Source organism: Mycteria americana, chromosome Z (assembly GCF_035582795.1).
Source record: "Mycteria americana isolate JAX WOST 10 ecotype Jacksonville Zoo and Gardens chromosome Z, USCA_MyAme_1.0, whole genome shotgun sequence".
NCBI classification, from domain to species: domain Eukaryota; kingdom Metazoa; phylum Chordata; class Aves; order Ciconiiformes; family Ciconiidae; genus Mycteria; species Mycteria americana.
In genome coordinates this window covers 37,063,862-37,080,827 of record NC_134396.1, presented here as the reverse complement: position 1 = coordinate 37,080,827, position 16,966 = coordinate 37,063,862, and the positions used below count along the sequence as shown (strand labels likewise).

The 16,966-nt window shown below is 45.4% G+C and overlaps 1 protein-coding gene across 3 annotated transcripts in view; it reads right to left on the bottom strand.

Annotated features, from left to right (window-relative positions):
• NTRK2 (neurotrophic receptor tyrosine kinase 2) overlaps positions 1–16,318 on the bottom strand; it is a 201,246-nt gene extending 184,928 nt beyond the window's left edge. The window contains exon 1 of one of the 3 annotated variants that reach the window (XM_075488574.1): positions 15,500–16,318. In XM_075488574.1, the coding sequence (XP_075344689.1) occupies positions 15,500–15,708 (209 nt within the window). In that variant the 5' untranslated portion in view covers positions 15,709–16,318. The remainder of the gene's footprint in view (positions 1–15,499) is intronic. The other 2 variants (XM_075488573.1, XM_075488575.1) reach the window with 2 other exon arrangements.
• Positions 16,319–16,966: the final 648 nt, after the last annotated feature.

Sequence of the window (16,966 nt, the reverse complement as noted above, 5' to 3'; positions counted from 1 at the left end):
TGGTAAATGTATGTATTTTGCCAAGTAAAAGCAATGAAGTAGTTTATAAAAGACTATCTATTCTTCCACCTGAGGGTCCTGCAAGTGAATGATCATACTTCCTCTGAACCTGCCCTGAAGAAGCATTCATAATTTAATTAAGTAACACCTTCTCCATCACTTGGACCTCATCATGCTAAAATAAAGTTATGCACGAGGTATCGAAGATACCTTCCTCATCCTGCCCTCAGTGTTCAACCAACGAGAATCCTGTCAAGACCAGACAGAGACAGGGAAAACACAGAACAGCAGGAATTGAGGAAAATGGGCAGAGGAACACAGAGGGAAAAGAGACTCCGAAGAGTAAAGGAAAAGAAACTGAGTGACCAGTTGTACTAGCTGAAGATTAAGCCATCAAAAAAACATCCGACAAACACTGCCAGAACACAGGTCCATCATTTAAATGCACTTATCACCCATCCAAATCTGACATTGCAATTTTAATCATAAAAACATTTAACCAAAACCTCCCACTACAAGAAGCCCCAGAACTTGACATAACTTACAGCATCACACAAATACATTAGTGTATCATATCCTGTGGTAAGCCTCAGCCAGTGTAAAACAGCTCAGCTCTGCTGAAGCCAATGAAGCTACCGCAATTTACATCAGACGAAGATCTGAGTATGAGCACAGAATCTATATAGAAAGATCAGTGCTGGTCCATTAGGGAACAAACCAAAAGGATGATATTTGGGAAGCAGCAGCAGCATGAATTTATGATGTTTTCTTTCCTTCTCTTATTGCATCCCTTAAAAGAAAAGCGAGAGGGGGCATACTTTACTCTGAGCTGGTACTAGTCTCTTTATGGTGAATGATTTATGATTCCAGTTCCTAACTGAAAGAACCAAAAGAAACCACTGATTTTCCATAACCATACTTCAGGTAGGGACCCAAAAGAAATTCTGGCTAAGTGCAACTAACTCAAAACAAGAACTGCTCCTCAATACATTTGTAAAAACACTCTCAGTACAGAACATGACAGTCAAGCAAATTTCACGCAGTTGGAAATCCTCGAAGAAAGAGTGGTCAGATATAATTTACCATAAGCAGGTCACGTCCTCTTACGCTTCCTTACTTGCTTAACAAGTCTGTTTAAAGTTAAGCCTTTGCAGCTATTTCATAGCAGTGAAAAAGAAAGGAGTACGATGACTGTAGCTGTACACTGTAAGGGGAAGTTGTTCTTCTGTTTAATTTAGAGGGAGCTTTGAAATAAAACCTCTCCCTAACTGAAGTCTATTTTTACCTTCTTCACAACCACTCCACCGTCATGTTACTTATCATCAAACATTAATACTCTAAAAGCTCTGACTTGCAGTGGGCGACGCTGAGAAATGTAATTTGCCTGCCTGCCCTTAAGAATATCCACCCTGTTCTTTAACTGAACGTTTTTATTGTAGCACGGAAGAAAAACATCCTGACTCACAGCTGGCTGCAGTCACGTGAGGAGCCTGGAAGCACACCACAGCAAAGTGCAGCACCGCCAGAACCTGCCTGGATAGTACCCAGCCGCATCACACGAATCAGCTCACCAACGCCGATCGCTGCCTCTAAACCAAACCCGCAGCTGCCTACAATACTATCCGCTTGATTATACTATAGCATTCTGCCTCTCCTTCAATGAGTCATCGGTAAACAGTACTTGTTTTCAGACCTTTAGTTTCATCTCCCCTTTGTAAGCTGCTGATTAATTCTAATAAAGGCATTCAGAATCAGACACCTACTGACTGCACATTGCAACCTACAATAACACGTTCATCTCGGCACACTCCAGCAGCTATTGAATAATGTCACACACTCATACTTCACCGCTGCTGCAACATTCTGGAAAGGATATTTTAGAATCCTACCATAAAGGAGTTAGCTCCTCCAAAAAGTTCTCCTTTAAGAGGGTGGTCTTCACTTCTGCTCATTACACACGTGAAAGACTACGGATACAGTCTGTACAACGCCAGTGAAGCAACCTCTGAACTGCAAGAGCATGAAGAGAAAGCAGGTTCTGCTCTTTAAAGCGGTCTAGATTATTTTGTGCCTCAATAGCTCAAAAAAGGATTTCACTCTAACTTTCAAACCTTTTCCTTAATCTGAAAAAAACTGGTCAAGCAGAAGTATGCCTTCCTAAGTTATTTGGTTTACTCTGTTTCCTCTGGATTAATGTATGTTAAGGTATACTACTCCATTTGGAGCTATAATGACATGCTGGAAAACTAGCGTACACTAGTCTTAACAACATAGATGCAAGCAAATAACACTGTAATTCAGCTCCAGAAGTATTTCTGTTGCCAGAAAACTCCCTTTATGGGAAACATATTTTCTTAACACTCCAAAAAATAAATCAATTATATGTTTAGCTCTGGTTCATACAGCTGGGAAAATAGTTTTTAAAATTAATAAACATTCCCTGGTGAAATGTTTCTGAACCTTGGGAAAACTTTATACTCTGAGTTATTTTTTCACTGAATCTTTAGGGGAAAAGGCAGCACACTCCAGACATTGAACTGTCAGTAGACAAATTACCATTTAATGACAGGTCACGTATGTCCCTAGTCTACACTACCGTGAAATCTGTATGGTAACATCAACAATTAAACACTGCAAAGTTCCCTAGTGCTGTATTTTCTTACAAACTCAAATATCAGACCAAGTTCATCAAAAGGTATGCTAAAAGTTAGGGACATTTTCAACACACCTGGGCTGATTTATGGTTATGCATCAAAATCATGCAAAATTTGTAAGCTTGACACAATACTTGATGAAACTTGGCAGATTCAAATGGGTTTCATTTGCAGTCCCTCTGAAACCAAATTTAAAATAATGCTTGAGGGGTGTGAACTCACATAGTTTGAAAATGAAGCATAGAGCTACACAATGTTGCACATCAGGAATGCCAGGTTTCAGACAGATGTAGGGACCAATGATATAATCTCCGCTCAACCAAGAAATCTTTCTACATAGGACCAAGCTCGCCCTAGGAAGGAAACTCTAACAGCAGGCAATGAGCATGACACAGACACCTACAAGCGACAAGCTCTCTACAGATACACAGGCTTATTCCAATTATTTTATTCTATTTTGCTGTCTCCATCTGGTACCATCAGCGCCAGATTTCATGAAGCCAGCCCCAAGAAACAGAACTTCTATTGCTAAAAGAGCATGCCATAACTCGGGAAAGAGGCAGCGTGTCGAGTTAGTCCACTGTGGACTTACCTAGCATTCAGCAATTTTACAAACAGGTGCTCAACTCCTTAGCTGTCTGGTGTCTCCTGACAAATTCTGAGCAAGTGCTGTGGTGGTATTTTTTTTTAAACTGTGAATCACTCTGCATTTCACAAAGAGTGAAAAACTGATTGCCACTATCACAGGCTCCTTAAGTCATCCTTCAGGGTTTTTTTCCCTCCCATTTAGAGTATTTAACCATGAGTCACAGAAGACTACAGGAGGTAGCTCTCCACGTGTCAGTACAGCAGCTCTGGAGCTGACATAATTAACTCTGGGATCTTTCTTCACACCCACAGGCACGCCCATTTTTTGAGCAAATCCTTCACTGCATATATCCCGCATTCAGATAATGTGCTGTTCAGGGCGATCTGGAACTCAGCATCTCATGGCCAAGGTCAGAGATCACAGTTACCTTCAAGAATTCCCTGTTCTTGACATGTGGCTGAGTCAACTGCCAGGAGACAGCGGCACTCAGGCATTCTGCTCCATGCCAATATACTATGATTACCCAATTAGTAGTATCCAATTAGTAGTACACAGTTGCCATTGGGAATTGCTTCTCCAAAGCCGTCATCCTGAACAATTAGTGCCAACCCACCAGCTTAAAGCAGGAGAAAGCGGGAATTCAGCGGAGATCCCAATCTTGTTTTGGCACTGCAGGAGCGAATCCGTACTCCTGCTTATGACTACAACTCCCTGGGAAATGGAAAGCCTACGGTTTGCCAGCCAACCTTAGCTCCCTCTTTACAGCATGCAAACACGAAGGCAAAAGTAAAAATAAATGAATACGTCTGCAATGCAGAGTTTAAGGAAACAGTTACTATATTTAGAGGCAGGGAAAACAAAACGTAATGCACCCTTGGGCTTACTTACGTTTCTGGTTTGGCTTCAAGGTGTTTGTTCTGTTCTCTTCAAACCGCAGACAACCAAATCAAGCAAACTCTCAAGACATTTCATGCAGCTTTCCAGATTTAAGATTCATGCCCTTGACGAGCTCCACCTTCAGAACTACTTTTCCCAAAATGCCTGCAAAGCTTATTTAACTATTTTCTCCATTCAGAGACCTGTCCTCCCCCTTGAGCTCCACGAAGTTCGTACATTTGATATTTCACCAAGACATCAATTTTTGACATTTCTCTAGAGGACAACTGACAGCTACAGTCTAGCTTTTCCTTAGCAAAGACGTTTTGGAAATGTTGATATTCTTTGATATAGTCAGAAAAAAGTATCAGCTGGCCAGACAATAACCTATTTATTCAAAAATATATGTCTTAATCACTGACCTTATCTACAAAACACATTTCATCCACTGTGTATGAAATCATCTCTGCACACCGTTAGGAAGAGGCTTAAACTCTTGTACAGTCCCTTTACAATAAATACACTAAAAATCACACATTAAATGACACACAAAAGGAGAGTAGTGAATGTGTCTTTCCATTAGTCCTCAAGAGAAAGCAGACATAAGACTAATCTTTTTTATTATTATTATTTGGCTTGCAAGGAAGAAAGGGCATCTCAAAGGAATGAATAAAACAAACAAATATATGTGACATTTCTTTCTGCTACAGAACCACCTAGTGCGGTGACTCTTCAAAGACTACTAACACAACCACTCTCTTTTTCAGCACTTGCATGCACCACCTCTGTAGCTGTCACTGGCCTTGATGCAAATGAGAATGGCAAAACATCAGTTCCATAACAGCGCAGTACGATTGCTCCTAACCATCCTTTATATGCATCTTTTTAGGTCCCTCAAGTGAATCAAAACATTGAAGCATCTTGGTTGATGGCAAAACCTTTGAATTCTCTTCTTTCCAGGCACCCATGCTCGGGCAGTGACTTTGTGGAAGGGATGTCTTAAGTGAGCTGCATGTCCTTCAGAGTTAGATAAGCACTTCTTGACATAAATCACTATACTTCACAACATTTTAAATCTTTTTCCTATCTCCACATTTTGACATGTGCAGTATTCCCTGACTCTTTGATTCTGCCTAAGAAATTTCATCTGAAATTCCGTCTGAGGTCAGTCTTCCCCCCACATATATTATTTCCACTGTTTGACATTACTACTTAGCTTTATTCAGTTTAAAATTACTGGCTCTTGGAATGTCAAATACTCTGTTCAATCTGCTCTGATATTCACTGGATCATCAAGACATATGTCCATACCTGCCACACTATCCACTGTCTCAATTCACCGCATGCAATACACCTCATGCCAAATAGAGATCAAAAGATAGTACTTCCAAACGATGGAGTGAAACTGCAAAACTTGAAGCCATCTATCCAGGAAAATCCATCTATATCCTGTTAATGCATTAGATTTGCTGAATAATTTGACTCCTGACATCTCAAACAATATTTCCCTTTCCATAAGCTAGTAAAAATTTTCCTTCTGTTTTTATTTAAGTCTTGAAAGTCTACATATGGTCATAATCTCTGCCCTTTTTCTCTGCAATTATTACATAGAGAACCCAATTGGTAGATGTTTTTCCATTCTTCAAATGATACCATCTGCTGCCATGGTTCACAATTGACTTCCTAGCCTCTTTCCCAAGACCTGTGAAACATCGTATGTAGCCCTTACCACAGATCTGTCTCTTCTCCAAGCCCTATCTTGTCTTCTAATGGAACACATACATGAATATATCTTCACATTATGTTGCCGATGCATTCCAAAAGGGTTACGGGTTCTCTTTTTGACTTTCCATGCTATTGACTCTCTTGACGTTTACCTCACTCTTCTAGGCCCAGAACAGGTTGCCACCTTCTGTATGTCAACACCAATCTTACTATTTATATTTAACCAATGCATTTTTTCAGAGAGCATTTCAACAGCATTAAAATTGCTTCTTTGCTAAAGCCTTTCAGAGGGACTCTTCACTCTTCCACATTTATGTGCTCTTCACAGTTCCCTATTTCACTTTCTTTTATCATGTTTATTTCCACTCTGTTCTCTGTCCTGTATGGTCCATTTCTCCCCGCTTTAGTGGCCAATCTTTTGGATTTATAGCTTCTTCCATTAGCATTCCTAAAAAAAGCACTTTCTCTTCACTTGAGGAATCCTGTTCTTCACTTAATATAAGTAGTTTCTTACTTGCACTGCATATATTAACATAATGATGTGTTTATTACACTTTCTGCACATTTCTCAGTATCCAGAGTACTTCGAATACTCATGCTGACTGCCACATTGCTGCCACTGTTTCCATAACTTTCCATGTTCCTGTACTTGGCCAGTTTGATTTTTTGGAAATTCTCTCTTGCAGTGGTACACATCGACAAGTGTCCTGTGTCTGCCTTTCAGGTTTTCCTTTGTATTTCTGTTCATTCTGCTGCCTGACATACGCATTGCCCCTTCTAGAGTGAAATCAACTTTACTTAAAAACCCAGTTGCGGATGTCTTTATTGTTATACTTTAGGAAAATATACTCTTTTGTAAGCATTAATTTTCCATTTTAACATCATTTCAAGTCTTAGATCATCTTCTCTACCATCTCCTCTTCAAACTAAACTCTCACCCTGCACACACCTCTTTCACTAGGTGACATATTTTGCTACAGTAGTCTTCGAACTTCTTCACTATTTCTGCAAAGCTGCCCTCTCCTTACCCACCACTACTTTCATAGCATTCCTCATTTACCTTTACAGCTTTTGTCCCTGCCACTGCCTATGAGTAGAGTAATATTTTTTTCATCCGCCAGCCTGTTTCTCCTTATGGTTCTCAAGGCCACATCACACCGCTGCGCACGCCTTTTTGCAGCACTCCTCCCACCCCAGGATGCGCGTGGTGAAGGTGAAGTGTTCACCTGCAATTATACAAGATCAAGCAGACATTTCGATGATATCTCCAACTGTTAGGACTCTCACGTCCTAAACCTTTCATTTCGGATACCCACTGTGAAGAGCAAAACTGCTTCAAGTTAAACTGTTCATTAAAAGTTGTAAGAATATGCAGAAGTGCCCTACAGCAGCTGAAAACTATGCATACAACCAGACCAAGCAAACAGAAGGAACACCTGCCCTGTCTCCATGCAGACAGGAATGCCATGGAGGGATGGGAGAAACGTTCAGGGTAGGAGAGATCAACAGAGTCATTCTTCCACCCACGCCCATCCCCAGGACAAGGGGTACCTATTTCTGCAGCTGTGCCACCTAGGTCCACATCCCCCAAATGACACAGGCTCCAGGCAACAAGACAGTCGCTGCACAAACATGGTCCGTGATCTGCAGTGATGTCTAGTGGAGAAGTAGTATCCAGCATTAATATTTTTCTATTTAGGTGCCTTGATGTCACATGTGGATTTGTGCCAGTGCAAAATGTTTGTAAATCTATCTGAATCCAACCCAAAAAGTTTCAAATTTTGTGTGTATGTATAAATACATGTGCAATACACAGTCCTCAAAAGATACTTATATTGCTACCACTCTACACTGTAAAATACATCAGCATATGCTTAAGTACGCTACATAGTTAGTCCCATGAAGTCGACAGAACTGCTCCCAGCAGGAGAGTACAGTGTTATGTGTTTACCAGGTGAGGATCACAGTATCCATAATGTGTTCAAAAACCTGTTTCTAAAAATTAGGAAGAGGCAAGACTGGAGGGGGGAGTAGGAGATGAATATGCAATAGACTATTCATTCACTTAGTGGGGGGCGGGGGGAGGGGGAGGAATTTCACCTTCCTGAACTAGACCCATATTCACCAAATAGACTCACCTGTTTAAAAAAAAAAAAAAAAAAAAAAAAGACATGTCTGTGTGAGGTAGAAGACCACAGATTTGGAAGAAACGCTGGAAGTACTGCTCCAGTAGTGTCCAGGAGTACCAGGTTCAATTCCTTCCTCTCCCTAAGGCAATGTGATCCCAAGCTCTCAGAAGATACCGTACTACAAAGCAACCTCAGAGAGGGCAGTCTCAACCTTACCTCTTCGTGCTGTTCTAATTTGTGCCGTAACTGAACACTCAGTGGAGCAGGAGCAGGACCCAGCTGCCTCACTACACAACTAAGCGTCGCAGTTGCTTAGCTAAACAGACTGTCCTGCTCTCTGACCCAAAAGCACATTTAAATACTCCGTGCCAAGCAAGGTGACTCAGAAGGAAGAACCGAGGCAAGCCCACATCTGTACCCCATACAGGACAGCAGTTAAGATGCTGACATGCAAGACCTTTGTTCAGACCCATATGCCCTGCTTCAAGCAGAGCAGCTCCCCACATGCACTCCGACATGGTTCATCTGGGACCACACCAACATCTTACTCCACAGCGTGATCCTGCTCGCTAAAGGGAAGGTCTTGCTTCTTCCACTCACCCTAATGAACTAAGTCCCCAAGGTTTTCTTATACTCAGTGGAGAGAGGAGGGGATGCCTCCATTGGGTAATTTGCAGTAGGAACCTAATTTAGCCTCCTGAATCACTTCCTGGAAGAAGCGGGCTCTCCATCGCGGGCAGGAGAGTTGCCAGCTGAGTGAAGCGCCTTCGCTACACAGTTCGCAGGGAGCTGCCAGATTTTAAATGCTGAGGCCTGGGACAGTCCCAGACATGATTAGCAAGTCCAGCACATGACACCCACAGCACATGCTGTGAAAAGTCTCCCAGTCCATGCCCAGTAAGTCTGACATGCCCAGTATGTGCACATGATTTATCCGCATATGCTCGCTGTGCCGTCTGGCATTCAGAAAATCAGACAGTTGTTGCAAAAGAATGGGAAAAGTCACGTCCCATCCACTCTTCATATGGAATACAGCATCTGATTGTGCAATGTGGGATATCCGTGCTTCACAGGGTATCTGCTGAATACGGCCTTAATTATTTTTACTTGTATGGTTAGGAAATAAAAAGGTAAAAATAACTTCATTTAAATCTAAAATCGGAATATTTCTTTTGGCTCAACTGTCAAACCAAGAGGAAAAAAAGGTAACTTGCCCAGCTCCAACTAGAGCTCTATCGACAGACTCTTCCATAAGGAGCTCAGAAGTGTTGCCATTTCACTGCTCTTCTGTTTCGGCAATGGACTAACTTTGATTAATGTATTGCCCTTCTTTTATTTATACATCAGACAACTGTATACAGTGAACCATAGATCCTCTATGGATCCAGCACAAGCTCCTGTAGTGACTGCAGCTGCTACTGTTTTGCACATGGAGGTGTAGGTTCATTTCAATAGAGAATTATTTAAAACTTTGTAAAAGACCCCTCTAAAATGCTCAATCTCAACTTCTTCTTGCCTCAACATATTTAGTCAGTGGGACTAAAGTGGGAAAAAACATGAGATCCAAGAAAAGCCACAAGTCAAAAACACATCAAGTAACGGAGCAGCAGGCCCCTTCACTTCCAAACTTAGAATAGGCAGGAAAATGCTTGAATCAAAGTTCTTTTCATCCTTCAGACATGTCCTCTAAACTACTCTACACTGGTGAAACGATAATTCCATCCAGTTTTGCCACTGACTTTAACAAGGCCAGAATCTCAGCCTCAGTTTCCCCCTGAAATAAAAGGCATCTAAGTAAACCACTGGATCAAGACCAGCAAAAGGCTGGTTCAACTCACACCATTCAGAGATTACGATCTCTTAAACTGCCTCTGAAAATGCCTTGGACCTGCCTTGTTCCACTTTCTCTTACTTCTGAAAAAAAATCTCATTTCTTCAGGCCTTGTCTAGGAACCAAAGAATATTGACCTGAAAGCTGATCTTCAAGAGTGTAACCTACCGATGACAACACAAGCCAGAAACAAGAATAGCTGAATTGGTATTAAATATATTTAACATTCAGCTATAACTTCTGTTGATGATTAACACTCAATGCAGGTCATTTTCTTCCAGGAAAATAAAAAAATTTGCATATTCACAACAGAATTTCCATGGCATGGCTCCTTTCCGGTAAGTCCATTATGATTGTGCAATGTTACGGTTAATAGTAGCTATGTAAAAAACAGGATCTCCATACGCGTATTTCAGGAGGGGGAATAGTTTGTTTTGCTTTATGCAGTTTCTGAAAATATAGGCTCACAATCAAACAGGAATTAAGGTGCATCCTGATTATATTTGATTCTAGTAGCAGCTATGTGCCTACTTACATTTGGATGAAGAGGTCTTAGAGACCACAAGCAGCATCCAGTAACAGAGGGTACTCACATCCCAGGCAGTACAGGCATGTTGCTTTCAAACCTCTGTGAATTTATTCTTCCATTTGAAATGCAAGAAATTAATAAATTTATACAATCAGTGCCTCACTTTTTAAAGGACAGTTTTCAAAGAGAGGTTTTTCACACGTAACAAGCTAAAGACACATTTAACATCAATAAAGCATTGAGATGGTATTAAGAGTTCTCTGCTCTGTTTTTCATCTTTTATCACTCTTCATTACCTGCTACACTCATCCAGCTTGGGCAAGGATATTTGGATGGCCACCTTCCTTACCGTATTGTTAGACATTCCTGCAGTGACAGATGACAAACAGGGGAGAGAGAGAACTACAATCCAAAAAGAACGGGCAGGGTTGGGGGGGGTGGCCCTCTTACTTTAAAATGAAATCCAAAATGGAGAAATAAGGCCCTCGTTTAGTTAATTAAAGTATTTGCTTCACAATGATTTGGGATCTAGCATCTTGCTAAGCTACTCTCTCCTTTACACTGTCAGCATAAAAATAATAAAGAAAAAATAGAACCTGAGAAATCTGGAAAATACTATCCTAAAGATATCACAGGCTGGACTGCCCAGCCCTCTGTTTTCTCTTTAGTATGGAAAGAAGTGGAAGTTTCCTGAAAACAACACATTCAAGACCAAATCCTTGAATTCATACAGGTGGCTTTCATTTTAGTATATAAACCCCAAACCCCTCTTAAAACTCTTGAGTGACGGGAGACGTAGAGGGGCAGCGTTCTGCCCGCCCGACCCTGCGCAGCGCTGAGCACCTCCTGAAGGATGCTGCCCTCCTCCAGCGTGAGCTGCTTCGTCCTCGCCTGCCGGAGACAGCCCCAGTGGGCACCCCCAGGAGCCCCATCAGTCCTCATCGACCCAAAGGACAAGGACTAAAACCAGCCACACAAAACGTTTCCTGGGAGCAAAAAAAGAACCCTAGTATATACGAAACCCAATGCTTTGTGATATTTGGAGTACTTTTAGAGCCTAGAAATTACAAAACTGATTTTCATAACGCTTACTTTCAACTCCCCTTAACCAGTTACCCAGATCTTTAAAGGAAGGTTTAAAAAAAAAAAAAAAAGGACAAATTCCTAAAAGCCACTGTCGTATCACTACTGTCCAAAACCCCTTTAGTAATTTGTAGCCTAATGCCTCGTGCTTTATTGTACAATTCCAAGTCACCAGAAATAACTTTTCAATCCAGCCAAGCCATGCAATGCTGCATAGCCAAAAGTTGTTTTGAGGAGTAAGGGGCTGAGGGTTGAGGAGCCTTGTGGACGGTTTTATATTATATTCAATCTACAACAGCCTAGAAATCTAAAATGAAAGAGACCCAAAATACCAACAGCTCTGAGCTTCATATGAATTTAAACATGCCTTTTTTTTAGCACAAGCTCACATGACTTGTTAAATAATTTACTCTATAAATTACTTATCCTGTCTTATTTATTAACAATTCTAGAGTGCTTTATATAACTGCATTAGAAATTTATTTTGTGGTTTTGAAATGTACGCAACACACAATCACCTCTCTTTTAATAGGCAAGAGCTTAAAAGTCACCTACCATTTTGTTGGCAAGCAGCTCTTCCTGAAATACACCAATTAATTTCAAACCCCATTCACCTGAATAATCATAAGTCAACATATTAATGACTTGATACCAGAACTGTGAAACTAGGCCAGGAATACACTTGCACTGCAAGAAGACACTTTGAAATCAAAGTCTTTGAAGAGTCATATACGCTGAGATATACTAACAATACATTCTAAGTAATGAAAAAATATTAGACCAGTCCTTTTACAAGAAGTCCTCAACACTTTAAAAATGACTCATTTACTATCCTATTAATATTTTCGTTTGAGTGATCTCACCAAGGATTACTTATTTGCTATTGTGCCTACAATGCATGGATTTAACAATACTCATGTTCTCATTTTGCTATCACCACTCTTGGTCCTTGGCTCTTAATGTGAGCTTCAATGACTGATACCATGATTTTAATTCAGGGTCTCACTCTGGAGTTCAATTTATCTCTAATAATATCAAAACTACCAAACAATTATTACGGTTAAGCTCTGTTATGGTAAGTGATTTTCGCACTGGCACATGCTTTCCAGATAAAGACCAGCCCACATCAGCACCCTAGCCAACTGGACAAATCTAAAATCTTGGTAGAGACAGAGAATTTCCAAAATCTGTCTTTTATTCACCTTAACAGAAAACTATGCAAAAACAACTCGGAAGGGAAAGAGTGAGGAAGATGACTAAGAAAAGCACCAGGCATAAATACTCTTATGCCCTCCCACACCAAGTTTCAGCAGCTGGCCCTCACAGGGCTGATGCAGAAGTGCTCTGGGTGTCTTTCTGCTGCTCTCAGTAGATTTGGATGGGGGATCCAACCAGGAATCAAGAAATAGCTCGCCTGGGAGGAGAGTGTTTATTAAGCTCTGAACCACAATTTACGTACGGGCCAAAACAGAGCTGAAGCACCTGGGTATCAAGCGGTGGAGGCTGCCCAATGCGTGGGACCGCAGCTCTGTTATTCCTACCAGCACCACCCCAGCCTTCTCCCCCACCTCTCGGAGCCAAGGGGAAACCCTCGCTGCCCACTCACATCCTGCCTGCTCCGTGCCATCCACCTGGCCCACAGCCAACCCTCTGCACCACCATGGGTTGCACATGCCCAGCCCGACCATGCAGTTATCCCAACACTCCCACTGCACGTGGCCCAGGTGAGGACCCTGACTCAGCCCACGCGCCCCGGGCGCCTGTGGATGTTTTGCCTAGGACTGCGGGATCCACTCCCGTCAAGAGCAGGACATAAGCAACAAATGAAGGATTGGTTTCAACGCACTCAGGAAATACATAGGAATAAGTTACTAGAAATTAATTGTCTTACGCTTTTCTCACTCTTATTTATACTAGGAGTAATTTCACCAGAGACCAATAGAATTGTGCTCCTGTATCTATAGAGCACATAAAAGAAAGACCAGGCCTGAAGCTTCCCAAGTAAAATGCAACACCCCAGCCTCTTAAACCTTTTTCTTAGCTAGAATAAAGCAAGATGTGCGGTGTTAAAAAATGTTTCTACAATCTGTATCTACCATATTAGAACTGCTTCCCTACATATCTACTGTTTACTGAGCTCCCACAATGAAGTAACGTGACAGCTACTGCAGTCCAATTTTTAATTTATGCCAATAAACTAAAGGGCCTCTGTGTTTCATGTTAAAAGTACGCATGAAAAGACCATCTTAAATACGTGCAACAGCATCTCCTGAGAAATCCATGACTCAAAATTATTTTTAGATCACCAAACACAACAACGTGCAATGTCACAGAATGATACAGTAAAAACTGAAAAGAACTGTAAAGACAGTGATGCTCAAAAACCACAGGGAAATGAAAACCAAAAGCATCACCGTAAAATGACTAGACATGTTTTAAGTTGATCATGGCTGGAAAACATATTTACATATGTGTTTTCTGGCCTTTTAAAAAGAGTTTAAATTCTAGGGGGAAATTGCTCTGTTACCTCCAAATTGAAAGTACCGGATAATAAGGCTAGCAAAGCCTATGAAAATGAGCAGAGATGCATAGCTGAAAGCAATTTTTTTTTAATGAAGCAATCCACAGAATATTAAACATCTGAAACAATAACTGCTGTAACAACTCAGAAAGACTGTTTCTTTACCATAGGTCCTAAAAATCTACCAAAGGTAGGCCGTTATGAGTAGTAGATACCAACGTATCCAGCTTTTTCCCCAAACGCACGCAGGGAAATGCAGCAAATTGACTTCAGCAAACTGCAGAAAGGTAGCTCAAATGCTAGAATTTAATCTAAAATCACACAGTATTTCACGGTATTTTTATATTGTTTCTAGAGGAAACTGAGAAAGAGAATAAGGATGGAGAATGCAAACAGTGAGAAATCTGTATAGATTTTGGGGAAAATATTCTGGTATCTTTTACATTAAAAATGCTATGGGAAACAATCCAGAAACAACAGGGATTGGGAAATATGGAGAAAGACAAAACAGCTTTAAAAGGTTTTTTCCCCCAGATCTATCATCTACAAGTCCAGTATCCAAAATTTTTTGCTCAGCAAGAGCCTTTGCAGCTTTTCTAAGGCAACATATGTGGACGCCACAGAGTTGAGAGCTGCGAAACGATGCAGGATCGAACACGAAAAGCTACAGAACTCCCTCACCGAATATCATCTGCAGGCAAGCAAGGATGGAAGCAACGTATGGGTTGGGGGGGGGGGGGACCAACTTTTTGCACATTCCTCAGTATTGATGATGGTTTCCTAATCCTCCAGCACTTGCTTAGAGACAGCACAATGCTCATTCCTCTGCAGGCTCATTATTTTCTCCTTCCAGCCACCTTACTGAGAAGGGCAAAGCAGGCTCGCATGCCCATGGCCAGGGCAGAGTTTGCTGTCCCTTCCACCAGAATCTGCTGCATCCCCTCCTTTTTTTTTTCCCCTTCCTTTTCGCTTTTTTTTTTTAATAGAAAACAAGTACAGGAGAGGTCGGGAGGGAGGGGGGGGGCCACCCACCAAAACTATCGGTTCGCAGGAATAAACGGAGGGAGCGAAAGTAAAAATATAAATAGAATAAGCGTCCCTTTCCAGATCTGCTGCCGCCGCAGAGGTGAGGTCTGGGCGGTGCGCGCCCCCGGCAGGGGCCGGGGCCGGGGCCGGGGTAGCGGCCGCGGCCGGAGGCAGCACCCCAGCGCGCCCTCCCGCTCCCCGCCTGCCCCGCGCTCCCGCAGCGGCCGGCGCCGACCCCCGCGCCGGCCTCCCGCCGCGCCGCCCGCCCCGCTCCCCGGGAACCGCATCGCGGGCAATTAGGATTCATCATCTAAACGGGCTCGCAGCGGTGTCTCTGGGAAGTCGCGTCCAAATTAAATCACGCCGGGCTTTTAGGCTTCCAGCCGCCGCGTCCGCCCGCGGAGCAAGTGCCTTTCGGCGCGGGGAAGTTCCCGCCGCCCGCCGCCCGCCGCCCCCTCCCGCAGCGTCCCCCGGCTGCTCCGTCCCGCCGCCCCCGCGCCCGGGCTGGGGCCGGGCCGGGCCCGGGCCGTACTCACATCTCGGTGACATTGTCGCCCTCGGCGCTCCGCTGCGGCACGGGGAAGGAGGCGATGCCCGGCGCCGGCTCCGCGCACCAGATCCGCCAGGAGCTGCAGCGGCAGGACGCGGGGCAGCCCAGCGCGCCCCGCCAGCAGCCCAGCACCAGGCAGCACAAGCCCCACAGCCGCGCCAGGCCGGGCCCCGGCCTCCGCCGCCAGGACACCATGCCGCCCCCGCTCACTCCAGCGCTGCCCCGACGGGCCTCCTCCTGCTCCCGCCGCCGCTGCCGGGGCGCACGCCCGGAGGGTGCGCAGCCTTCCGCGCCGCGGGCGGGCACCCCGCGGCCGGGGCTCACATGGGCGCGCCGCGCCGCAGCCGCAGCCTCAGCCGCAGCCGCCCCGCGGCGCTGCCCGCCCGGGGGCTCCGCGGGGCGGCGGGAGCCGGAGCGGGGCGCTGCGGCGGGACCGGGGCGCAGAGGGGCGAGGGGGCCGCCGGCGCGGCGCGGCACCTGCCCCGGCCCCGCGGGCGGGCGGACAGCGGCGCCGCCTGCCCCCGCGGCGGCTCCCGATGATGCTGCAAAACGCGCGGAGCGGCGGGGGCAGGTGGCGGAGGCTGCGCTCCTACCTGCGGGGGCTCGGCCGGCCGCTGCCCGCCGGAGGGAGGGCGGGCGGGGAGGGAGGGAGGCGCAGCCCGCGGCGGCGGCGGGGCTCGGGGCGCCGTGCTCGCCGCTTTACGCACCGTCTCCTCCTCCCTCCAGCTGATAATAAAGCAGCCCCGGCTCCGGCTCCAGCCCAAGCCGGGGAGCTGCCGGCAAAGTGACGTGGGGCTGACGCAGAGAGGGGCAGAAACTCCACAAAATGAGCCTGAAATCCAAAAAAAAAAGAAAAGCAACATGGGAGGGGGGAGGGGGAGAGAAGGGAGGGTGCCGAAGAGGAGATACCAATAGGCAGTCTGCGCCTGAGCCTTCAGACGCGCTCGCACAGGCACGCATGCACACACACACGCACACGCATATACACACGCATATGCACACACGCGCGGGCGCACCCCGCGGGACGGCGAGCGCCCCGCCGTCGGTGCGGACTGTCCGCCCCGCCGGGCGCGGGCGGGGACACCTTGCCGGGGACACCTTGCCGAGGGGCACTGGGCATCCCCGCCAGGGCGGGATCTCGCCACCGGGTGATAAACGGGGATGTCTAAGAGCCCCGGCAGGCGGCGGAGGAGCGACCCTGCACCGCCTCGTTCTCTCCCCGAAACGCCTGGTCCTTCCCTCAGCAGCTCCGCGGCCGGGGATGCTTCGCGCTCCCTCCCCCGCCGGCTGCGGGCGTTCCGCAGCGCGGCCGGTGCGCGGGGGCCCGCCGCAGTGCCCGCCGCTGGGCGCTCCGCCGGCGCCACCGCGCGTCCCGCCGCCGCCGTGCACCGCGCCCCCGCCCGCACCCCCCCCCCACCCGCGCCGTGCCGCGCCGGCCCCGGGGCGAGCGGCT